The 25,242-nt window shown below is 41.5% G+C and overlaps 2 protein-coding genes across 3 annotated transcripts; both read right to left on the bottom strand.

The window, feature by feature from the left end:
* Positions 1-1,255: 1,255 nt before the first annotated feature.
* On the bottom strand, positions 1,256-8,007 carry bco1 (beta-carotene oxygenase 1). Of its 2 annotated transcripts, none has more exons than XM_063188034.1 (11): positions 7,936-8,007; positions 6,539-6,667; positions 6,210-6,339; positions 5,937-6,084; positions 5,691-5,844; positions 4,738-4,949; positions 3,898-4,161; positions 3,700-3,805; positions 3,467-3,561; positions 3,247-3,358; positions 1,256-2,236 (listed from the first exon to the last, which is right to left on the bottom strand). In XM_063188034.1, the coding sequence occupies exons 1-11, from the start codon at positions 7,997-7,999 to the stop codon at positions 2,082-2,084; spliced, it is 1,569 nt and encodes a 522-aa protein (XP_063044104.1). In that variant the 5' UTR covers positions 8,000-8,007; the 3' UTR covers positions 1,256-2,081. The 2 variants fall into 2 exon arrangements, with proteins under 2 accessions (XP_063044104.1, XP_063044105.1); XM_063188035.1 differs by having other exon boundaries at positions 4,738-4,953; positions 5,698-5,844.
* Positions 8,008-14,446: 6,439 nt separating this feature from the next.
* Positions 14,447-25,242, bottom strand: LOC134439392 (beta,beta-carotene 15,15'-dioxygenase-like). Its single transcript, XM_063189326.1, has 11 exons — positions 25,151-25,242; positions 24,289-24,417; positions 23,632-23,761; positions 21,995-22,142; positions 18,751-18,895; positions 17,271-17,491; positions 16,562-16,828; positions 16,222-16,324; positions 16,010-16,104; positions 15,804-15,915; positions 14,447-15,210 (listed from the first exon to the last, which is right to left on the bottom strand). The coding sequence occupies exons 1-11, from the start codon at positions 25,212-25,214 to the stop codon at positions 15,053-15,055; spliced, it is 1,572 nt and encodes a 523-aa protein (XP_063045396.1). The 5' UTR covers positions 25,215-25,242; the 3' UTR covers positions 14,447-15,052.

The raw sequence follows: 25,242 nt of genomic DNA, 5'->3' as shown, positions 1-25,242 counted from the left end.
TATTACTATTTTGAACAATGTGTAATCTGCTAGACGACTGCATATAGTTAATGAAATAATGCAATGTGGTTGAAGAATTTCATTGGTCAAAATAGGTTTATGTGAAGTAGGTTGATGGCCTGGCTATGGTTTTTCTAAATCAATTACATCATTTAGTGCTTCTTTTTTCCACAGAGAGTAATTTTATCTACAACTTATTGACAGTTCAGGTGGAAAGACGGTGAAGCTCGCAGGGCTCATTCAAGGTGACTGGAGAGGTAGGGCAGGGGGCAGGGGGCAGGATGATGGATTGACGGGGTAGGATGGATGAGCGTAAACAAATACACCTGACTCTCCAGTTTAACATTCTTCAATATGTCGAAGGAATGTGCTTAATGAAACCTTTTGAAGCAGTCACCCTTTTGACAACTAAACCAAATTGAAAGCTTTTAACACATGCGTCACTACTACTTGACACACTCTTGACTCTTGACTTGACTTTTGACTTGACTTGACTACTAGGGTTGCCAACCGTCTCTTGAAAGATGAAATTGTCCCGTATTTAGAAAGAAAAGTAGGCTACGGGTTCCGTATTGACCTGTAACTGAACATGGGATGTTAAAATGCAGGAAATTAAATCTAAGAAATACATTTTTTCCTGGGGGAGGACCCCTACACCCCCGCAAGTGTCCCACATTTTTTCTGTTGATAGTTGGCAACCCTACTCCATCTAGTGTTGCCCTACTATGTCATAGGCCCTACTTGTCACCTAGATACAACTCATTAATTTATTAACATTCATTTTCCCTGAACTGATGTCCTGTTTTACCTGGATAATGTGAAACATGAAATCACTCTCCACAGGATTAGTTGTTTATCAGGTTTTTTTGTTGTTGTTTTATATACATTTTTAAAACTCTGGTTTTAAATCTGGTTTGGGGCTAGAGACAGCTCACTGTGTGCAGTCGGCATTGACACCATTTTCCCTTAAGCAGTTGCCAACATAAGCACTCAATTTACATTAGCACGTAATAATCAGATAGAACAAAGCCTATGATTTCCTTTCTGGATACTTCCTGGCCCCTTAACAAACAGGATGTTTATTACGCAAAGAAGTTCACTCCTTTTCCACTGTCTCACACATTATCACATCAGCTATTGCATTGAGTTTTTTTATTTTTCAAACTGTCAGTGAAGAGAAGTACAGTATACTCAACCCATCTGAGTTCATGAGCCGTTGACTCTGAGCAGTTTGATTTATAAATCGTGGTCATTCCAATGGAACACAGTTTTATTCCATTGTGAAGAAAGCAAATGTTTCCATATTTCACATTCACAATTTTAATATTGTTTGGAGACTCTTTGACAACAATCTTTGACAACAATGCATCGGATTCAATGATTTGAACTTTTCAATGGATAGGACATGAATGCCGATTCAGATATAGGTGCCCTGAAAACCTATAGGATACATCTTGTCATTTTTGTTAACAAATACATTATAACATGCCAGCTTTGATGACCTTATTGCGTAGGCCTATGCTGCCAAATCTTTGAATCTGACTCAGATTGCAGTTATGCATTTGATCATTGATCCACCAGATAAATTGCAATTTCAGGCAGTTACTCTGTACTGTTACATACTAGATGAACTCAATTATGGCAGGTAGTAGGCTTCACCTAGAGTTCCTTAATTATTTTGAGGGTGCTGGTCCAAATAAAACACAACAGAATTCAATCTCAACAGAAAAGGGCACACCTTGCATCAAGTGTTTTTTTTCCCAGTGTGTGCCTTCCTCAGTGTGCAACAGTTGCACATGGTTGGAAATTTCAAAAGGAGGGATCTTGTCTTTTCTGCCCCTTCCTGCTGCAGTGATAGTCTCTTTTAGCAACTCAGTGTTTGACATTTGTCAAAGGTTAGGCCTAAAAAAAGTATGTGCAAAATAAAAATAAAAACATATCCAAAATCTTGGATATCAGGCTGAACATTTCAGTTTCATATAAAACACTCATTTACAACACATTTACACAATCTGATACACAATCTGATCTGATACAGTATCACGGTAGACATTGATCAGACATTTCTGTCAACAGCTATTTCAACAGTCCTTAGGAATGAATTGTCCATGCATGTCCATGTGCAGTTCTCCAGTGACAGGTGCCCGAGCAATTTCTTTCAAAGTTTGTGCATCCAGAACAAGTAAAAATCCACGTTCACCTGGCGCTGTGTTGATCACTGATATCAGTAGTACACCTATGAGAACAAGACAAGGGAAATGACTGGGTTAGTCAGATGTCAAGAACTTATGTTTACATTGGACAGCCGTGGACTTTCTAAGAGCCTGTTCCCTGAAGCCATAAGACTGCTAAATTAATATGTAGGCTACTACTTTAAACTACGTAGTGTTGTTGCTCCACACACAATCCCATTGTTTTCAAAGACAATGACAATAAACTCTTGAATCTTGAATCTTTTAAAAAATATGTTCTTTTTACAGCTTTTTTGCCTTTAATTTGACAGGACAGAGGAGGAGAGACAGGAAATGAGTGGGGAGAGATGGGGAAGGATTGGCAAATGACCCGGGCCGGAATCCAACCCAGGTCGCCTGTGCAGCAACCAAGCGCCCCACCGCTAGGCAACAGCATGGCCGAATCTTGAATCCTGAATCTTACACAGTGAGTGAGTGAGTGAATGATGCACAAACGTGGACTACCGTGACTTTAGTGTTTGTCTAGGGGTCTCAGGGTTGGGTGGCGGATTAATAGACTAGATTCAGGACTGAATAGTGACCTTGAGCAAGTTTTTTGACCGCCACAGGATAGTGTTTGTCAACGGGGCTCTACAGCCCCCTGGGGGCTTTCATGAGCCCTCAGGGGACATTGAGAAGGATACAGCCGAGGGGGGTGCTTTGTTGCAGATGGGGAGTGTTGGGGAGTGTGGGTCTATTTTTTAATGTAAGCGGGTAGGCTTTTGATGGTTGACTTATGATGAGCTCAAGAGCGCATCAGGTTTATTGTAAGGTAGAGGGGGCATTTGTTCAAAAATGGTTGAGAGCCACTGTTCTAGGGAGACTTCCCCCCTGCCTTATTGATTATAATATGCTTTGGGTAAGAGTGGCAACAGGATAGAAAAGAATAGATAGAATAGATCAAATAGATAGAGGCAGATCTTTTACCGATAATTTAATCTGTTGAAAAGATAGAACAAACATGAAATATATGGACCATGAGTCCCACTTGTGAGAGAGTATTTGTTTAGCTTACCATCGTCTTCTTCGGTTGCATTTGGCCGGCCAATGAAAACAGCTTCTGAAGGCCAGCAGTTATCTGCCGTCCACTCTTGTGTTTTCTTTGTCTCAACATCAATCTTGATAATCTAATGTGATACATAATTGCGCACAAAATTAAGTTTGGTTATATATACAAAACACCAAATAAGTATAATCATTTTATACATGATAATCCATAAGAATGCTTGACCAACCTTTGTGGCAACAGCTGACATCTCCACCCCTGTGACGTAGACGAATCTGTGCTTCTTTCCGTTGTAATCATAGTTCATCCTTGGCAGCTCAACACCTATTTTTGACCAAAAAAAGGGAAAAAGTTAAGTCTCTTTGTATTCACGTACAGAAACGTTATTCAACAGGCGTAATTTACTGATGTACTAGTGATTGCCATTTTTATAGAGAGCAAATGTTTCTGTTGTTCAATTACCTTTGCACATAACCTCTGCCTGGCAGAGAAGCTTCCCGTCTTTCTCTTTCACAGCACTGGCAGTAGTGTATTTCAGCTTTACTAAATCCGCTCCAACTTCAGAGTCCTACAATAAACAAATTGATTATAAGTTATGATTGAGTCAATACATTGAAATTCAGTGTGTCACAATTGCCTCTAAACAGCTCAAAATCATACCTTGTCTGCGACGGGTAGAACAAATCTCTTATAACTTGGTGAGCTGTAGGCTTTGTTTGATGACCCTGGGTTTTCTGTTTTTTTCTTGAGCTCGTCGAGGTAAAACATGTCGTACAGGCTGTTGTCGTCATAGGCGATCACGTCGACCACCACATGGCCGTCCTCTTCAAATGCATTTACATGATGGTAGACGACCGTGGCACCAGTGTAGTACTTGGTCGCCACTTCCTTATTTGTCTTCCGATCAATGAGGTGAATCAGAGTCTATAAGAAGATGGGAGAGGCAGAGAAAGATCAGATACGTCATTCAGCAAGTTTTTTTATTTCTGCTATATTCCTGCTGGTGCATTGCCTGGTTAACACCAGACCTAATCACAAGTGAGATTAGGTCTGGGGAGTTGCCTATTGTAAATTCCGTATGGGGCCGGAATACTTGGCTATTTATGACACACTGCCCTGCTCTCTGATTGGGCAGAGAAACTGTTAAGGTCGGAATGCTTGGCCATTATGACACAGATCCCATGATCTTGTACGTTATGAGTCATCCTCGCCATACTGTCTTTCAGATCGAAACGATTGTGTAGAACTAAAGACAGTATGGGAGTTCCCAGGCTAGCTGGTGCATGCAACTAATTGAGTACATAATCTATTGATATAGAATAGCCCCTGTCCCTGATACGCTGAAGATGGCTCAAACAGAAAGTCTACCTGTTTGTCATGCTATTCAATTAAATCCCATTAAGATTTGTATCCGAGAGAGTGGCTTCTGTCTACCAACATACGTCTTCCTGACAATTCACAGCGATAAACAGTATTAATAAACCTAAAAGTCATAGTTACATTGTCCTCTGGATGAAACTTCAGGCAGCTGGCCCAGTTCACGCCCCTGAGGTAGGCCGTGGCCATTTTTAGGATGTCCAGTTTGTAGGGCTGCTCGATGAAGATGAAGTAGTTCTCTGTCATACCAAAGCTGTGATAATAGCTGGGGGTCAAAAGGGAGCGGCAGGGCATTGAACAGATCACCTCCATGTTCTTCAGGACAGGCTCGCCATCTGGAACAGATAGGAAAGGAGATAAATTGAGAAGCCTGGAAAACATGCTCTTCGCTTGGCAGCTTTGGTCTCTCTGTTTCTCCTTCCAATGCGTCTTTAATGATACACATACCAAAGTAGAATAAACATAGGCTACTGTACAGGTCATAGTTCAGATAAGTGGTAATTCTTGTCTGAGACAAATGGGAGAGGGATGTCTCCTCTTGGTACAGATGTCACATAATTCACTGCAAGAGCTGCAAGAGTTTAACCAGAAACACACAGAAAGAAGAAGGTCTTTAATACAGATGATGAGAGAGCGCAAACCTAGGAGGCCATGGGGTCACTGACACCATAACATCTACACACTGTGGAATCCTATGCCTATAAGATAACTTACAAACATTTGACTTGGTTACACCCTAATTTTTTTCAAGTGTTCCTGCCTTGTTTTTGTGGAGTTAGAAACTGGAATGTCAAAATTCGCCCTGTCCCATAATGGTGAAGAATCTTTTTTCTAATCCTGGATCCAGATCCAAATTTAATCACTTGTTCCTTTCCAACAACTCCACAAAATTTCACCAAAGTCTATTCATAACTTTTTGAGTTATCCTGCTGACAGACAAACAGACAAACAAACAGACAGACAAACCAACGCGACCAAAAACATAACCACCTTGGCAGAGGTTATTCTTACAATAATATATGAATCAATGGTTTAATGTGCAGCAGATGCATTTCATTTCAACTTGAAATACTTACTCTCTTTTTGGGTAGCTGCTGGTATCTTGATTATTGAGTACTTGGTCTTGGCCTTGTCTGCGATGGTGGTGCCCATGTTGTACGTATTGCCCTCTTTATCATAATGTGGATGCGATGACACTAAGTTCAGTGGTTGGAATTTGAGGTAGTCCACCTGAAAGAAATTCACATTCAGCATACAGGGATAAAGAAGTAAAACATATGGCGATTGGAAATAGAGCAAGGGCTCCTTAAGGCCAACGTTACCTTGTCCAGTGTTTCCAGGGTTACTGGGTTGATCTTCCTGATGTAGTTAGTTTCAGAGGTGGCGTAGTAGTCGTTTCCGTATCGTATGATGTTATTTCCACAATTATCTGTGAAGTCTGGGACAGCGTGGTTGAGGAAGGTAATGACCCTGTGGAGGTTCAAACACATTTGTTACATTCAAACACACACACACACTAGATAAATTGTATCATTTATTGGATAACTTGGTAATAAAATAAGTCACATCATGATAGAGGGATCAAAATTACTTACTTGGAAAAGATGTTTTTCCTTGGGTCTGGATACGCCATTGTGCCCATCTCAGACACAACTATCCTCTTGGCCTCCATGTTGGCCTTGTAGGTGTCTCCTCTGAGATACCGGCTTCTGTAACTCACGTGACCTAAAACACACAGGATGCCACTGTGATTTACCATACGCTTCTCCACAGTGAGTTCAGTTAAACAGAACATTAGCTGAATCCTCCATTGCCCTATACTAAAAATGTTAAATTTCAATTTTAAAACATCAAATCAGGTTAACAATGATATTGCTCGATATAGTGGAGTATTGCATTCTATTTTACGATGTGTGTCTCTTACCATTTTGAATTGTAAAACTGTGCATCAATGCCATTCCATCAAACCAGTGGCTGTAGGAGGTCTCACCCACAGAGAAAATACCTGGACCATTGCGTATTAGAGTGCCTTCGAGCCAGTCTGGAATAGATCCTGTAATTAGAAGGGGGAAACAAACACAAAGTTGTGACAACATCCCATTCCATTATCAGATCTGGCTGATTCTTTAGTGTGGCTAAGGGCAAAGTATAAAGCACAACAAGTGGTGTGATTAGTGACAACAATGGTAAATGAATATGCAAAAGGCGTCTGCGGTGCTTCAGTGGGACCTTTTTTAAAAGCACATCTGTATGGTAATTTAAAACACGCGAAAGGCGTGAGTTCCTGTGACAAGTCCAGACGGATAGGTAGCAATTTTTGAGTTACCATTTCAGACACTTCCCCCTCAGGTGCTTTGGTACTTTGAAGTAGTCTGAGAATGCTTGTCACTAGAGGATTACCCTATGACAGGTAACTGATCTTTGCCAAAAAAAAAATTCTCAACTAGGACATTCCAAAACGTCACTGAAGGACGTTCCATGAACATTTCTTTCACCATTCCACTGCCACTTTACTCTTGCACCTTGCCTACGGCATCGACACTATTTCCCTTGACCTATATGACCACTGATTATACTTCTGCGGCTGTGTGTGTGTGTGTGTGTGTGTGTGTGTGTGTGTGTGTGTGTGTGTGTGTGTGTGTGTGTGTGTGTGTGTCTTGTGGGTGAATGTGTCCGACAAAGAATGTAAGTTCATGTACAGTCAATGTCTTATTTATATGTTTAGTTTAACTGCACATTGGAGACTGGTCAAACGCAATTTCAAACTTCTGTCCAAACCCTTTTGCATAGATTTACAGTACACTTGACTTGGCTTGACTAACAGATCATAAATTGCCTGGGTAGGTCAAATGCATGTCTGCAGCTTGCATGTGACTAGTTTGCACAAGACATCATAGGCCTACTTATATACTAATTAAGAGATTTGCACAAATTGAATGTATTATTATGGAATGATGGCCGTGCAAGTATAACGATAAGTCATTTACACACCATAAGACCTCACAATAATTTTCAGCTGCAGTTGTGGTGAGACAAAATGAGAAAAATACTTGTTTCTTCCTCAGCATGAATGCAGTCAGTTCATGCCAGCAACAGTTCTTTTACAGTGTCATCCCATTTGCTCAGGAGATGATACGGTCCAATAAACCATGTTACTCAAAGCATATAAACTCAACAATCAAACTCAGAAATCTTTGAACAGAAGCTATGTCTTCAAGTCCACTACCAAGCTGCTTGTGGTTGTTAACAACCCATTACCATTTTATGAAAGTATAGAATAAAGGGGAAATAATTTTTTTTTTTTAAAAGAGTAAAACCTACCAGTGACATCTAGATTGCATGGCTCTGGATGCTCCTTTTTGTTTGAACCGTAATCGTACTCCATTGTCCTTCCAGAACACAGCGGCTGCTTTCACAATACCTCTGAAGTTTACACACAGACGCGGGTAGAGTTATAAGGAGCTCGGGCGAGCCCTAACTCCGCCCCCTGTCCCTGCAATCTCAGTCACTAGTCACTCAGGATATACCTGGACTAGTTATTATCAGATCCACACCGCTTATCATAGTCATTATCTTTTCTTTAATTGCTTCTTCACAGAAAATTACTGGTGTTTGTGTAATGTTTAACGTGGCTGGATTTTGTTTCGCATTAATACATGTTCACCTTTGAAATGCATTTTGAAATGCATTGTATGACTAACAAGAAGCCTCAAGAAGGACAGCTGATTCTTTTAAACAGCTTGGCCCTTGTTTGTTGTGATTTCATAACTAATAAGCAGCATGGGAACCCACTATGTAATGGAACAAGAAAACAACTCTGAACATGTTTTATGAGTCGGTGTTACACCACAGTGAGGCTCTATCAAGACTTTATCGGACTTCTTTGAGCGGGGCCATCAATGTTTAACCTCTGAGAGCTGCTTTATGAAGTAACATGGGAAACTCTGCCTAGATGAAATGCGAAATATTTAGTCAGCTCAGCAAATTGTTATTGCACCAGTATGTGGTTGAATTAGAAAGTAAAATGTTTATTTTTTGTGTGATTCCACCAACAAATCACTTTAGACAGCATAAATTCCACTTTCACGCTATGGTACCTCATTTTTACAGCCAAACAGATAAAAAAAACATTGTACATAATGCAGTCTTGAATTACAAGGGATGAAACCATCTTTATGATGAGTTAACTGAAAAATAATTGAGTATCTCAAACAAAGCCAAAGGAGGACATGACTGCACCCCCAACAACAAAAACACACACACAGACACAGACAGACAGACAGACACGCACGCACGCACGCACGCACGCACGCACGCACGCACGCACGCACGCACGCACACACACACACACACACACACACACACACACACACACACACACACACACCTCATGAGCCCCTCTGGTGATCAGTTAATGGGCCCCTCCTGGGCGATGGAGCTTTCATGTGTCATGGTAATCGGCCTTGATTGTGGACAGATCAGAGGACAATTAAGGAAGCTTACACTTAGATTTGTGCGCTACAGTATTGTAGTGTTGTGTTGCAATTCAATGTGAATATGTCAGAAACAGTTGGTATAATGCAGCTGAATATTGTGAGTGACTCTGAAGCATGACCACGTACGTTTCTCATATTTTTTAAAAAAAGCATATAAACTTCTCATGGTCTGTCATCTTTGTTTTTTATTTGCAAGGGCACAACATATTGTAGCAGAAGTGCAACCACACCGGTCTGATTTTCTTTCAGACTCAATACAGTAATTGTAGAAATACATGAATTGAATCAATCCAATCTTCCATGATGGTATGTGAACAAACACACGTGAGAGTCAAGAAAACACCCCTCATGATCACTTCTCGAGCAATGGGCAATGCGACTGCAGAAATACACATGGCTAAAAGCAATGCACCGTAGGTTTAAAGCACACCATTGCTGTTATCTTTCCTGCCTACCCTTCAACCTGGGATATAGCCAGTACACATGTTGCAGCAGCGCTTGTGTTGATGATATGACACGTGAAGTGTAGGACCCGAGGACAAGGCCAAGAGGGACCTGAAGACGGAGGTGGGGATGGGGGGGTACAAGTTCAACAGTTACACCAATTCTAGTGTACAGTAGAAGGCTGGTTAAATGGTACTAACCACCATACGAGCTATTCTCAATGCATAGATATCAATGCGCTCCTTGCTGTATTGAATGTAAACTTGTAACGCAGTGCTTCTCACCCCTCTTTGAACAAACATCCCCAAATGCCCCCCTTTCCATGTCATAATCCTGGCATCATCACCCCCACCCCCCCCCCCCCCCCCCCATCCATCATCATTATGAATACCACTGTGGCTCCCCCTCTCAGCTGTCTCCTTCTCAACACCTCCTGAGTGCTCTCTAAAGGGCGGGTTATGCTTCCTACTTGTGCCACAGAGTGAGCTTGTCGCAGCCATGATGCAGTTAATTTTGGTTTATGCCCTGTTTTGAAGCACGGTCTGCGCGATGTCATTCCACGCTGAAACTGCCTTCAATACAAAGAGTAAACTAGACGTGTCGGTTGTTTTTTAGCATCACAGACTCGACGAGAATGAAAATGAAACATTAAATCTTTATATCACGTGCATGTTTGATCGCACTGGCAGCCACAGTGGTAGTTTGGAACAAAGAAGTGGCTCATTTGTCGAGGACGAAGCGGAATGTTTCCTCGACCTCGGAACCACTGTTCAACTGTCCAAATAACTTCAGCGTCGTAACTTGCAAGCGCATGTGTTGTCTTTGGTTCGTGTAAATAAATCAAACAACAAAGCACGGGCAACTTATTTAATGAAGAGCTCACAGTCCGTAGACCGACGAAGGTTAGAACAAGGAAGTAGCGCTTGTTCTCGACTCGAGGACAGAGCAGGCTGGTCGAGAGGACCAATCAGAGACCTATTTTCGCCCTTTCACGCCGTCGCTCCCTGCGTCGAGACACAATTTTGGGGAGGTGCCCCAGAGTACCTGCGTGATGGGGGGGGGCTTCACTCCGTTAACTGCGCGGCTCACTGCATCATGATGCAGTGACGCTGATCTCGAGGCAAACCACCCTTAATACCCCCTGGGGACTGTCCCTGTGGAGAAACACATTCCTGTAATGCAGGGGTGGGGAACCTTTTTCATTCGAGGGCCCACTTCAAGAGCCATGAAAGTCCTCCAAGGACCAGACTATGAACACAAACCAGGATTTCCCCCTGCACTTTAGGCCTTTATTGAAGGCAGCCACCTTTAAAACAGACCCCACCTTCTCTAGGTCCCCTGAATAGCTTAATTTTATTCCTAATGTAGTTTCTACGATTCCTCTACAAAATATGTCATGTTTCATGTGAAGCTGCATAACATTAAAATTATATCGGGGGACGGAAAAAACGGCATCAAAGGTCGTAAACGGCCCTCAAGACATAAGTCTCTTGCCCATTAGAGTTCCGCGGAACTGTTCTAACACAACACTTCATAAATGTTCATGAAAGTTGACGGGGGGTCAATGGTGCTGTCTGGAACGCATTCCCATACCACAGGGTCTAGAACTGGGCCGTAGGTATGAGCAGCTGCTGCGAGTAGCCCAGGGGTGGAACTTAAAAATCCCCACCAGTCACTGTGACAGGTAGATTCTAAAATCTACCAGTCACACACAATTTATACCAGTCACCATTTTTACCAGTTCATATTCAACCGTTCCAAACATTGTAATCCCAAGTAAGATCATTTTCTGATCAATACTTTTGTTTCAGAGGTCCTAAATTCATTTATTGTTATGCCAATAACTCTTTTCATTACCCATTTGCTTAAACCTTTGATGTTGGATGCTGCGTATAATTCAGCATTAACCCGGGCGTCTGTAAAAAAAAATTCACCCGTCAAGTTGACGGGTGGATTGACATATTTCACCTGCCAAAGGCCAAATTCACCCGTCCTTGGCAGGTGGACGGGTGCTTATTTCCATCCCTGAAGTAGCCACGACAACACCGTGTTCTTGGCTTTCAAGCAATGGTGAATAATCGGGGAGAAAGAGTCTTAATGTAAACGATAACAGTTACTCATTATTCACTTGGCAAGTCGTTTTGTAAATTGTTGGCAATTGGATATTGAAGTTGGACTGTAGATTTTAGCCGTAGTATGTAGCCTTCCTTCTGCCTAGCCGATGTGCATTTGCAAACCAGCAAGCAATTAAATGAACATTAGTCCCGTTGTCGAAAAAGTAGACTACTTTCGGGGGATGTTTATCATAATTTCTCAGCGTGCGCACTCCTCATCTAAGGCCCCGTGAAATCTACTGAAAGTAACGCTCCTCTTGCCTGCATGTCCAGATGTATTCGCAATTAACATTGGTCCCACCATATTTTTTTTGTGGCAGCGTGCGTCTGTCTATAGCCAAATGGAGCGAGCTATCCCTGTCTAAACTACTTCTGATCCCTTGCCATTTTCATGCTCCGTTGTCATAGTTATTAAAAGCAGATTTTAAGAAGGACGAGGCTCACGAAGGAAGCAACCTGTAGTCTAGGCTATGGATACCCACACTGTTAAACTCTACTTCATTCAGTCAGGACTTAGAAGCAACCAAGATGCTCCACATTACGGAGAACCCACGTATGAATTAATGTTATGCTTGCGAGGTGATTAGTGTGCATTATGAACACTTTTTGCACGGTGAGTGTTTATATTTCTCCTGTCTAACCGGCTTCTGCGATCTTCTGATTGCTCCATGGAAATAATAGCTAGGCATATTATTTGGCTTTAAAAAAAAAAAAACGGGTCAGTAATGCCGTCTCAGCACAAAAACTATTCATTGACAACTAATTCCTTGGCAAAGGACTGGAGCTTTAATTGCTTGACCAATTTCCAATTGTCTATTCCACTACTGTAGCCTAAAAACAGGCGGTAGAAAAGCCATGGTGATTTTTAAAGTGTGTGGGATAGATGTGTAGCCTACATGGCGGTAAATATGTCACCGTTGGAACTACACTTGCCCGCTCAGAACTACGTCTGGGGTGATTCTAAAATCGACCCTGTCAGAACCTAAGATGGGAGGAGTAAGGGCAGGCAAAAAAAAGAAAAGTGAAGCCACGCCTCAGTGGAACGAAAACCCAGTAGAACCGGGCTTGTGGGCAGATGCCTATTGGTTCCCCACCCCTGCATTAACAACACGACTGTAGAGCTTAGGACTTGTTTTGTCGAGAAACAGTATGCCTTCATAGGAAACTCTCTCTCATAGGGCTACTGTAAGTTGCTATACTATCAGCAGCCTTCTTTTCCCTACTTGGATGGTCACACATTGTCATCTGAAAGGTTGTGTGTTAAATTATCTTTCCTTTCTTCTCTCTATTTTCTTGGGGTGAGATGTGGTAATGCGTATCCGAGCTGTTGTGATGTGGCCATACCAGTGAGTGAAAATCAGAGAAATTCATGTAATCGATTCCTAGAAGCCCAAGTTTTATCGCCGAATGATAAGGGGATCCAGAAATCAAAAGCCATTAACCCAGTCAGACACAGCTCCTGTTATATAATAGCTGTTACCAGAATAGCAATGATCAAGTCATAATGTGTTTCGAAAAGGTCCTGTGCACTGTCATAGTGGTGTACTAGTATGGTAGTATTTTTTCACACAGCAAGACAATACCATTTTGGATGTCTCTGTTTTGTATGACATTTATTTTATTCCTCTTTGAGTTTGCTGAATAACCTTCAACCTTTTAGATTACATTACATTACATTACATTATATTGCATTTGGCAGACACTTTATAATCAAAGCGACTTACAAACTAGGAAATAATCATAGCCAACATCACTAGCAGATACAAAGTGCACAGGAAATATACAGAACAAGAAGTTTTAATTTGTGCAGATTGGCTTCTCTTATCTCATAGTTTGTATTATTGTTGATATTAACCTGCAATCTTTCTTAGAATTTCCTTGGCCTTACCAGGGATTTACCCTGCACTCTGTACTGTACAGCCTGGGCTCACCTTCACACACAAATATCTGGACCTCCACCCTCCCACCCCCCTCTCTCTCTCTCTCTCACACACACACACACACACACACACACACACACACACACACACACACACACACACACACACACACACACACACACACACACACACACACACACAATTTAAGCTTGACACTGGAATCTTGTAGTGTCGTCCATGGTCCATCTACTTTAATGGCTTAACTGTTCCACCAAGGATATATGGGATAGTTTGAATTCCACAGTACACAATAAAGTTATTTCATGTATCATTACAAAATAAAACCCATTTCACGAGATGTGTTTAAATATAAACACTAATAAAGTAAAGTACAACTCACTTATTAAGTACAACTCAAAAATAGGACGGTAAAAATAAAGAGTAGGAAGGACATGAATGGAGATATATTACAAATGAAATTATTTGGTCAAAAATACTATCAGCAGGTGGCCATTCAAGTGCTGAATTTTAACTTTTCACCCCTGAAAAATGTTGCATCATGAAAATGTATTTGTGATTTTTGTGAAGAAGCCTACAATTGTCAAACAATTGTGAAACATTTTTAGAGATGGAATAGAGCATCACATGCCCAAACGACAGCGTAATTAAAACTAAATCTGTCTACACTCACATAAACAAAAATCATGTGCAGAAGTGAATGGCGCTAACACACGCACCCTTATTATATGCATATGTAAATATGTATATCCCATCCTCTCTCTCTCTCTCTCTCTCTCTCTCTCTCTCTCTCTCTCTCTCTCTCTCTCTCTCTCTCTCTCTCTCTCTCTCTCTCTCTCTCTCTCTCTCTCTCTCTCATTTCATTTCATTTCCCATTCTTTGCTGTAGGCCAGGGGTGTCAAACTCAGGTCATTTTATTTTCGGGTCACGAGAATTTCAAATGTGTATTACAGTTGGCATACATTGTTAATGTATAGTATACTTGAACATGAAATCTGGTGGGTCACAAGAGTATGAGTGGGCCCAGCCCAAACAAAGATCACACTCATATGCAACACTATTTGCCAGTGTGTGTGAAATGTAACTATGAGTTTTAAGTGCGTGCCTGCACGGTTTTAGTCCATTTATTAAAAATAAATATTGAGCTCAGCCCGCGACTTCCTTCAGTCAGTTTGAGTTTGACACCCCTGCTGTAGACCTATCATGATAAAGCCTCAGAAAACACAATGAAAGAAAAACAATATGAAAATATGAAATAACATCACAACAAATCCTGGGAATAAAACTCTCAATGCCTCCAATGAACTTACTTGACCTGAAGATATCACACATAATTTACCTGGTTCAAATGTGTCCTCAATTAACCCATCTGGCAAAATATTAACTAACAGGACTTAGTTAATAATTAATTCCTTTCTTGTGACTGCTGCTTATGACATGTTGCTAGCATAAGTGGTCTGTGGCCTCAGGGTCAAATCCTGCTCAGTTACTTGTCATTGCTGGGAATGAAGTAGCCGTGCAGGTCCATGTGGATAGAGGTGTCCAATGCTGCGCGAGCCACCTCCTCCATGGTCTTGGCATTCAAGATCAGCATAAATGGAGGTTTTTCTGGATTGTTGGACACAATTGAGGATAGAAGAACTCCTGAAAGGTAATAACGATGAAAGGTATTAAAACATATCGGACATTATGCGGCTTGTGGCAACTGTACTATAGAAAATTCTGATATCCCTTAAGCATGCCGTCATTGATACCGTGGCTGAATTACTGAATGGGCATACAGGCGGCCCAGGTCCTTCAGGACTCTCTATACTGTGAGATGCATATGGACTTTGCCATAAAATCTGGTGCAATTGGTGTGTGTGTGTGTGTGTGTGTGCGTGTGCGTGTGTGTGTGGACATGTGAATACCTGATTGCATATTTTATAGCTTAATTTATTTTTTTCTTATTATTAGTTATGCTGTTAATACATCTTTACTTTTGTGGGCATCTGTGGGTTGCTTCCGAACATAATCTCACTGTATTTATATAGTTACAATAAAGTACTCTACTCTACTAGAGTAGAGTACTTTATTGTAACTATATAAATACTACTCTACTACTCTAATACTATTCTACTCTACTTTACTCTTAGGGTGCAAATCAAACTGGACTGTTCCATCCCCTTCTGCAAGGAGCCTCATGAACTACTTTACGAGGCACTTTATTCCTTAATTCATCCCTGATTGCTACGCACCGTCATCCTCCTCCACAGCATCGGGCGAGGCCACAAAAACAGGCTCAGATGGGTAGCACTCCTCCTCAGTCCACTCCTTATGAGTTCGGTTGAGGATGTCGACTTTGGCAATCTGCAGGGGAACATGATGAAAAGATAGAGCTGTAAGTCGACCTGTACCGGCTTTTTTAGATGACAGGTCACCATGTGCTGGAGCGATACTTTACCTTATTTGGAAACGGAGACCACTCCACCCTTGAGCCATAGAAGTATCTGTACTTTTTGGTGTTGAATTTGTAATTAATCTGTGGCAACTCTAAACCTGTTGAGTAAGGTGACAAAAAAACATACAATTTTTAATCAAAAAAAATCTTTTTGGTTTTCAAACATTGGGTTGAAAATTACGAGTCATTATGAGTGAAGTCTAGAGAAGACCTACCCACGAAGATTGGGTCTGGAGTGCAGAAGACTGAGCCATCCTTCTGTCTCACTGCTGTGGCTGTTGTGTCATTCAAAGTCACCTGATTAGTGCCCTCTGTCTTCTAGAGGAAGAGACCCGTTTGTGTAATAATGATATACAAATAACGAGTTCTACGAAGATGACCAAAGTGATGAAAAATGATCTAAAAGTCTATAAAAACCATCATTATAATCAATGAACTTTAGAGCATACGCATAGTTTAATCACTAATAGCTAAGACATATTCTCAACTGCCTGTCATCAAGTGTCTATTATTCCTTGAAAATAAGTTTACTGAATTTAAAGAGTTTCAATGTACCTTGTCAACATTGATGGGTAAGACAAATCTCTTGCACACTGGTGGTGAGAAAATCTTGTTGCTTTCAATAAACTGGTCTGTATCTTTATTCAAGTTTTCGATGTAGAACATGTCATAGAGGTTGCTGTCTTCGTAAGCGATCAAATCGAAGACAACATGGTTATCTTCCTCGTAGGCGTTTATGTGGTGGAACACAACGAACGGATCTCCATAGTACTTTGTGGACACAGACTCCCCAGTCCTCCGGTCGATCAGATGAAATACATTCTGTAAAACAACACATCAAGGTACCCTCTGAAAATGTGTGAACACTACATTACATTCACTCAGCTGTCGTTTTATTCAAAGCTTTGTTATTTATAGGGTATTGGTTCCAGTCTCTGGAGCAATGTGAGTATTCATTATGACTAAATGGCACTTTTCATAGGCCTGCATGAAAAGGGGATCTTCTCCATGGTCCGCCATTTTGAATTTCCAGAAAAGGTCATTTTTAGCTGCAAAACGTACTGTACTTTGATCATACCAGTAAATATTAGTTCATTATTTAGTGGACATCCATGAAGAGATCCAATTTGGCAGTAGGCAGCAGAGTTTCAATGAGCAGCATTGATGAAATACCTTCTCTGGCCACCATCTTACACAGTGCATCTTTAAAATGTTAGATTTTAAACACTACAAAGAAATCAATGAAAGTTCATTAGTTACTTACTATGTCATTCTTGTCTAGTTTAATACAGCCTCCCCAGTTGACTCCTCTGAAGTAGGCTGTGGCAAGCTTGAGAATGTCCAGCTTGAAGGCTTGCTCCACAAACACGATGTAATTCTCTGTCATTCCAAAGCTGTGGAAGTAACCTGGGTACAGCTTTGATCGACAGGAGATAGAGCACACCTTCTCCAGTTTATTTAAGGGTGGTTGGCTGTGGTCCACACCTGCAGATAAAAAGTAGAGCAAATCCTTTCATGCCGTATCGAAGTTTTAAATTCATGCTGCATTACATACGTTTACAGTGCATTTAATAATGATAATATTACATATAAAACAGTTTGGTCAATCTGCAGGGCAGGGCAGAGCTGGACTGGTAATCTGGCATACAGGGCATTTTCCCGGTGCCAACGGTCCTCAGGGGCTCATGCTGTTGATTTTTTGGGGGGAGTTTATTGGTGCTGCTGTTTTTTCCCCTCAGACCAGCCTGTAATTTAGATGTGGTAGCCCATTGGTTCATCTTTAATATAGACAATGGACTTATCCAATCATATTGTAGAAAAACAGGTGGGCTGTGTGAGGGGCTGGTTTACGCCAAAAATGCCCGAGCCCATTTTTCGATCCCAGCCCAGCCCTGCTGCAGGGATGATATGGCACATTCTATTGTAGTTCACTTCAGGTTAGGAACTTGTTTTGTCTGTTTGTCTGGCCTACCTTATAGTGCCTACATTTAAGCCTAGTAGAATTGTCATCATTGGTAAATTCCAAACAGTGTTTGTCATTTTCCACTTCTGAGTTATATCAGTCTGTTGTTACCTCCGCCAAAGGGGTTATGTTTTCAGTCACGTTTGTCTCTCTGTCTGTCTGTCTGCTTGTTTGTTTGTTTGTCTGTCTGTCAGCAAAAAAACAGATTTGTACGAAACTTTGTGGAGCTGTTGGAAATTATCTAAGGAACAAGTAATTCAATTTTGGTGGTGATCCAGGTCATGAACCGGAACCAGGATTTAAAAAAAAGATTCTTCATCATTGCTACCCTATAAATCTAGACACCCTAGTGACCGCAAATTGAATTGCGGGACAGGGCGAATTTTGACATTCCAGTTTGTAACTTCACAAAAAGAAAGCAGAAAGACTTAAAATAAAATAAAAATAGGGTGTAACATAGCAAAATGTTATATCAAACAGCTTCCTCGGCGGAGGTCTGCACTCTCTGAGTGCATTTCTAGTTTAGAATACGTTTCACATTTGGGCTTGCATGGCCACGGGTGCCCCGTTTCCAGTCCGGCCGGGGTCATTTCCCGGCCCTTCCCCATTTCTCGCTCCCAATCGTTTCCTGTCTACTCTTGTACTGTCCTGTGATAATAAAGGCAGAAAAGCCCCCCAAAATACTTTAAAACAAAGAATACATTCACCATAGAAACTATGTCTGTGTATTGTAATGTTGTGAATGATGCCACGCCACAGGTCCTCTGTGTCGTCTTCATACCTGATGCATCTGCTGGGACTTTGAATATCACGTACTTGGGGATGCCGTACATGACTGCAGTGCCCATGTTGTACGTGTTCCCCTCATCATCATAGTGAGGATGTGCTGTTGCCAAATTCAGGGCGATATGATTCCTGTAATCAGACTGGAGAAAAGGGCACCACGTGATTCAACAGCTACAGACACATTCATAAGCCAACTTTCAGCAGTAGATTCAGTGCAGTGTTCTGGACTTAAGTGTCTTCAGATTAAATAGGCCTACAGTCATTGGGATGACACATACAAAATTATTATTTTCTCATTCTGGTTATAACCAAACTTCTTCATCCATAGTTGTCTTGTACACAATATAACATTCCCCAAAGATATTAAGCACAATTGTTTATTATTGCCTCCGCCAAGGAGGTAATGTTTTTGGTCGCGTTGGTTTGCTTGTCAGTCTGTCTGTTTGTCTGTCCGTCTGTCTGTTTGTCAGCAGGATGACTAAAAAACTCTTGAACGGATTTGGATGCAACTTTGTGGAGTTGTTGGAAATGACCAAAGGAACAAGTGATTCATTTCTGGTGGTGATCCGGATCATGAACCGGAACCAGGACCTTTTTAAATATTCTTCACCATTGTTAGCCTACAAATCTAGCCTGGCAAACCAGACTAAATGTAAGATTGGATGTGGGTGGCGCTAGGCTACTACAAATCTAGACCCCCTAGTGACTGCAAATTGAATTGCAGGATAGGGTGACTTTTGACATTCCACTTTCTAAAGGGCGGGTTATGCTTCCTACTTGTGCCACAGAGTGAGCTTGTCGCAGCCATGATGCAGTTAATTTTGGTTTATGCCCTGTTTTGAAGCACGGTCTGCGCGACGTCATTCCAGGCTCAAACTGCCTTCAATACAAAGAGTAACCTAAACGTGTCGGTTGTTTTTTTTCGCTTCACAGACTCGACGACAATGAAAATGAAACATTACATCTTTATATCACGTGCATGTTTGATCGCACTGGCAGCCACCGTGGTAGTTTGGAACAAAGAAGTGGCTCATTTGTCGAGGACGAAGCGGAATGTTTCCTCGTCCTCGGAACCACTGTTCAACTGTCCAAATAACTTCAGCGTGGTAACTTGCAAGCGCACGTGTTGTCTTTGGTTCGTGTAAATAAATCAAACGACAAAGCACGGGCAACTTATTTAATGAAGAGCTCACAGTCCGTAGACCGACGAAGGTTAGAACAAGGAAGTAGCTTGTTCTCGACTCGAGGACAGAGCAGGCTGGTCGAGAGGACCAATCAGAGACCTATTTTCGCACTTCACGCCGTCGCTCCCTGCGTCGAGACACACTTTTGGGGAGGTGCCCCAGAGTACCTGCGTGATGGGGGGGGCTTCACTCCGTTAACTGCGCGGCTCACTGCATCACGACGCAGGGACGCTGATCTCGAGGCATTAAGGGCAGGTTATGCTTCCTACTTGTGCCACAGAGTGAGCTTGTCGCAGCCATGATGCAGTTAATTTTGGTTTATGCCCTGTTTTGAAGCACGGTCTGCGCGATGTCATTCCACGCTCAAACTGTCCTCAATACAAAGAGTAAACTAGACTGCATCACGACGCAGGGACGCTGGACTGGAGGCATAAACCACCCTTAAACCACCCTTAACTCCACGAAAAGGCTTGAAATGAAAAAATAGGGTGTAACACAGTCAAATGTTCTATCAAACAGCTTCCTTGGTGGAGGTCTGCACTCTCAGAGTGCCTCTAGTTAAACATAAAATTGATCTTAAAGCTATTCATAACGGAAATAGCTTCAGTAGTAGTTTCACATGTCTTCTGGGTCCATCTAAAGATCTTTGCCTCATACAAGACTCTTAAACCTGTTAATTTATGTAGCGTTGTGTATATACATTTTTCAATAGCTGTCATTTTTTGAGTCTTATAGTGTAATTACTGGCAATGAGCATTTCTTTGCCTCATAAACTCATGCAATAATTGTACAGGGCTTTACAGTACAGAAATTTCTCGTGTACACCTGCAATTTTGGTAATCCAATCTTTTTATGTAATAAATAAGTAATTAGTCCCTCAACATCTTTGCTTATGAGTGACACAGACGCTCTATGATGGTCCTTATTTGTGCATTCATGTTGGCGTTCTATACAGTTCATTTTCAAATGTTATTCCATTTATTTTTCAGCATTATCCAACTATTATAAGATTATATTGCCCTGTCCCAACTTAAAAATATATTTTTTGCATGGGTCAAATTTTAAAGGAGCACATATTTCCCCCAAAACAACAAGTTTGCTTGGCTTTAACAAAATTATTGTTATATATGGATTGAATGTTTTGAAAATGACAGCATTTTATTTTTTATTCACAATATCCAACTGTCCCAATATTTTTGGAATCTGTTTGTATGTATCAATAGTATTACAGAGTTTTATTTCAGACTTAGCATTCTAGCCACGGGTTTTACCGCAATATTTAATATCTGACGTGGTGATAGAGAGTAATAAAACACCGGCCAAAACTGTCACACAGTATGTCTCTCAACCTTTATACAGCATACACTGCCTCACAAGTCAATCTTTTACTACACGCTGCCCCCTCATGGACACTTCTAAATAGCACAAACATCACTGATGCAGTCACCTCAATATCTAACCTCCCGTCCTCGCCTTGTGCTTGTGGCCTGCCTCATGCTTCGTTGATGACCCGTAACCATTTTTAGAAAATGTACTATTATGACATCACGTTGGGTGTTCCGCAGGCTCATAGGAGTCTATGTAGAACCTTAGAATCCTGGGGGAGTTCCCCCAACGTGATGTCATACCTGCAACCCCACCTTTAAGTTTCCCCGCTGTCAGACTAGGCACAATAACTTTTGGAGGACTATTCCCTGTTCAACATTCCGATTGCAAATGAGAAATTGACCTTCATATTGCGCTTTTGTGAAGTATAGAATAAAACCTCTTTCGTCAATGACGTCTTTCCTCGCACCGCAAGGCGGCAAGTATAAGGAGAGGATCAAAGGTTATATACTGAAGTGGACCCATGGTGCCTTTATGGAGTCACTTTGTCAATGACCTGTACAAAAATGACCATTCAACAACACAACATTGTACAATAAAAAATAAAGTGGTATATGGAGACAACTATTACAGTTCTAACAAAGCAATATGTTATTTTAACTGTTTAGTGACACTCATCTGATATGATGATTTTTCATTTAAATTTATGTCATTTAATATGAAACTCACTCGACCCTGTGTTTCCAAAGTGTGTGGGTCAATGCGGTTGATGTAGTTGATTTCAGATGCAGCATAGAAGTCCTCCCCGTATCTGATAATGTTCACGAGGCCATTGTCCGTGAAGTCAGGAATGATATTCTTGAAGTGGGTGAAAACCCTGCAGAGAGGCCAAAATGTGAGCTCTGAAATTGCTATAGTTGTCACAGCGATAACATTTGTGTCAGTTGTTTTCAAATGACACTGGAAAGGACACTTTTATGTAATATGCCTTATGAAGTTGAAAATAAACTATCTGCAGTAGGCTATATGCAGACTAACACACATAACAGTGTCAAGACTGTGCAGTGCGAGTAAAAGGGAATGAGAGGAGGTAAGGTCTGTTATGAAGAGATAGAAGAAGTCTTCCCAAGAGAGGGGTGACATTACTCTTAAAAAGATAGTGATACTTCGTTCCACCATTGAGAGACATCAACACTAGACAGTTCAGCTTAAAGTCGACTGGTGTAAGGAGAGTGCAAAGCCAGATGGTTAATATGTGAGAATCACATTGACCTGGCATGGACACAAGCTTTTATAACCTGCTGGCTCCAGATAAGCAGGGGTGAAACCTGACATTACTAGCACAAGGTAGGTACATGTTGTCTTATGGAGTCTGTACTATTTGCAAGTCTAGAATACATTGCTTTAAATGTGAAAAACCTTTCAGTGGGTCATGAATTTGTAAATGGGTGAAAGCTCCTGAGGTCATCTTGCGGCTCTCTCCGTGGATTAAACATTCTCCATGCCAGGCCTGTAATGCTCAAGTCCGGACTCGGATTTGAGTCTGGACTCAAGTTTGTCTTTCTTTTTCTTTCTTTTTCATTTTTGTTTGTTGTTTTTTTTTTCAAAAAAGAGGGAGAGAGACTGGGGAGGATCGGGAAATGACCTCAGGACGGAACTCTAACTCGGGTGCCTGGCGTAACAGTGCTGTGCCTTAACATTTCTGTCACGTCGGGGCCAAGTTAGTTTTTCTATGGACTTGGACTCATCTTGGACTCGATAGTAGTTGGACTCGAACTTGTCTTGAACTTGGACACCGGTCTTGCCAAATTAGGCTTTTGGACTCGGCTGACTCAGTCTTACTTTTCTTTAGAACACCGGCCATCATAGACTTTAAAGATTAAAATCCAATAGCATACAAGCTGGTCTTCATATGCATATGGCATATATAGGTTACCTTCAAACTTTCACACTATTGGTATTCATCTCTTTCACTGATTGACCTGTGACTCAGACTTGACTTGGACTCTAATCTTATTGAACTCTGTCTTGTCTCAGACGCGAACCTCTTTGGACTCTGACTTGAAGGAAATTAAGGAGCCGAGGAGAGCAAGGAGGAAAACTACCCAGTATTACTTTAAATGAACCACTCAACCAATCCAGCCATTCTAACCAAGCTGAAAGCCTTATGTAATAGGACTGTATAGATCAGTGATTCTCAACCATTTTTGAACAAACGCCCCCTTGATCTCATCATAAGCCAATGGTAACTAAGCCCGTCCCCACTCAGTTGTATCCTTCTCAACGTTCCTCTAGGGCTCCTCAACGCCCCCTGGGGGACTGTAGCGCCCCCGTTGAGAAACGCTAGTATAGATGGATGGTCTTACTTTGAGAAGATGCTTTTGCATGGATCTGGATAGGCCATGGTGCCAAATTCTGACACGACAATCCTGTTGGCAGCCGAGTTTGTTTTGAAAGTCTCGCTCTTCAAAAATTTGCTCCGATAGTAGACCTCACCTGAAAAAGTGACCGTGCCTGATCAATGATGACGGCTGTATTGCATGATACAATGCAATTCAGTGACCACAGTGGAAACATTCAGTACAAATACAAATGTATAACATCCATCCCCAGTCTCAGCCCAGTGGTAAACATCTTATATCTTATAACAGGGGTGGAAAACCTTTTTCATTCAAGAGGCCACTTGTTATTAAGTCCTCCAAGGGCTGCATGAACACAAATCAGGACCTCCCTCTGCACGTTAGGCCTATATTGAAGGCCACCTTTACAACAGACCCCAGCGTCACTCGGTCCCCTAGAAATATAACTTTATTATATTGCAAATGTAATTTCTAAGATTCCTTTACAAAACACCATATTTCATGTGAATTTGCATAACATTAAAATTAGGCCTATATCGGGGGCCGGACAAGGAGGACCTCAAGGGCCGCAAACAGCCCTAGAGACATAGGTTCCCCACCCCTGTTTTATACAAACATGTAAAGTAGGGCATTGGTATGTGTAAAGCTCACTCACTCACTCACCATTTTTGAAGGTGAAGTTGTGGATGAGGGCCATGCCATCAAACCAGTGGGCGTAGCTGGTCTCCCCAAAGTTGAACAGAGCGGGCCCATTGCGCACCAGTGTCCCCTGCAGCCACTCTGGCACTGTTCCTGGGGGTGCAGACAGATGCAAGTGAGGGAAGCATGCCATTACCCAAAACCAGTTGTTTAGACTTACAGTACATCTTGTCACCTGTTGCAGGTGACCCCAGTATTAAAGGTACACTGTGTAAGATTTGTAGTTGTTTATTTCCAGAATTCATGCAACCCATTCACTCATGTTACCCTTTTCATGAATACTTACCACCACCATCAAATTCTAAGTAATCATTACGACTGGGAAAATTGCACTTTTCATGAAAAGGGGGATCGTCTCCATGGTCCCCCATTTTGAAATTTCCAGAAATAGACATTTTTAGCTGCAAAAATGACTGTACTTGGGCCATACTAAAAAAAATATTAGTTTATGACTTAGTAAACTTTCATGAAAAGGTCAAATTTGGCAATAGGCAGTCCAGTTTCAATGAGCAGCATAGTTGCAGTACCTTTTAGTGTACCTTTAAAGACCATGTACCAGGGATCTTTTTTTTGTTGTTGTCAAAATCCAATGTATTGTTGAATGCAACTGATTACCACTTACTGTCCATCAAGATTGCAAAAATGAAACAGTATGAAAAATAAAGTGAGCAGTTATCACATCACACACAATAGTTATTAGAGCTGATGATGAGATGATGAGCAAGAAAGCACTACAGACTCCACAAGGATTCAGTAACAACATCTTGCATGGTAACACAAACTAGATAAACAGTGCAAATTGGAGTCTGAGATTAGCGTGAATTACCAGTTATTGTTGCTTTCAGTGGTTCCGGGGTCTCTTTCCCATTCTTGGTAAATATTCCCAGCATGGTGGCGCTTTGTGAGCTCCAAGTGACC

The sequence above is a fragment of the Engraulis encrasicolus genome, chromosome 22 (assembly GCF_034702125.1).
Source record: "Engraulis encrasicolus isolate BLACKSEA-1 chromosome 22, IST_EnEncr_1.0, whole genome shotgun sequence".
Classification (NCBI taxonomy): domain Eukaryota; kingdom Metazoa; phylum Chordata; class Actinopteri; order Clupeiformes; family Engraulidae; genus Engraulis; species Engraulis encrasicolus.
This window is presented reverse-complemented; position numbering and strand designations above follow the sequence as displayed.

Excerpts from the sequence above, each read along its gene's own strand:
- bco1 (XM_063188034.1), bottom strand. The coding sequence starts at position 7,999 with ATGGAGTACGATTACGGTTCAAACAAAAAGGAGCATCCAGAGCCATGC. Across the intron at positions 6,340-6,538 it reads CAGTTTTACAATTCAAAATG|GTCACGTGAGTTACAGAAGC; the intron begins GTAAGAGACACA and ends TGTGTGTTTTAG. Across the intron at positions 2,237-3,246 it reads TGCAACCGAAGAAGACGATG|GTGTACTACTGATATCAGTG; the intron begins GTAAGCTAAACA and ends TTGTTCTCATAG.
- LOC134439392 (XM_063189326.1), bottom strand. The coding sequence starts at position 25,214 with ATGCTGGGAATATTTACCAAGAATGGGAAAGAGACCCCGGAACCACTG. Across the intron at positions 15,916-16,009 it reads GGTCTCCGTTTCCAAATAAG|ATTGCCAAAGTCGACATCCT; the intron begins GTAAAGTATCGC and ends GTTCCCCTGCAG. Across the intron at positions 15,211-15,803 it reads TGCTGTGGAGGAGGATGACG|GAGTTCTTCTATCCTCAATT; the intron begins GTGCGTAGCAAT and ends ATTACCTTTCAG.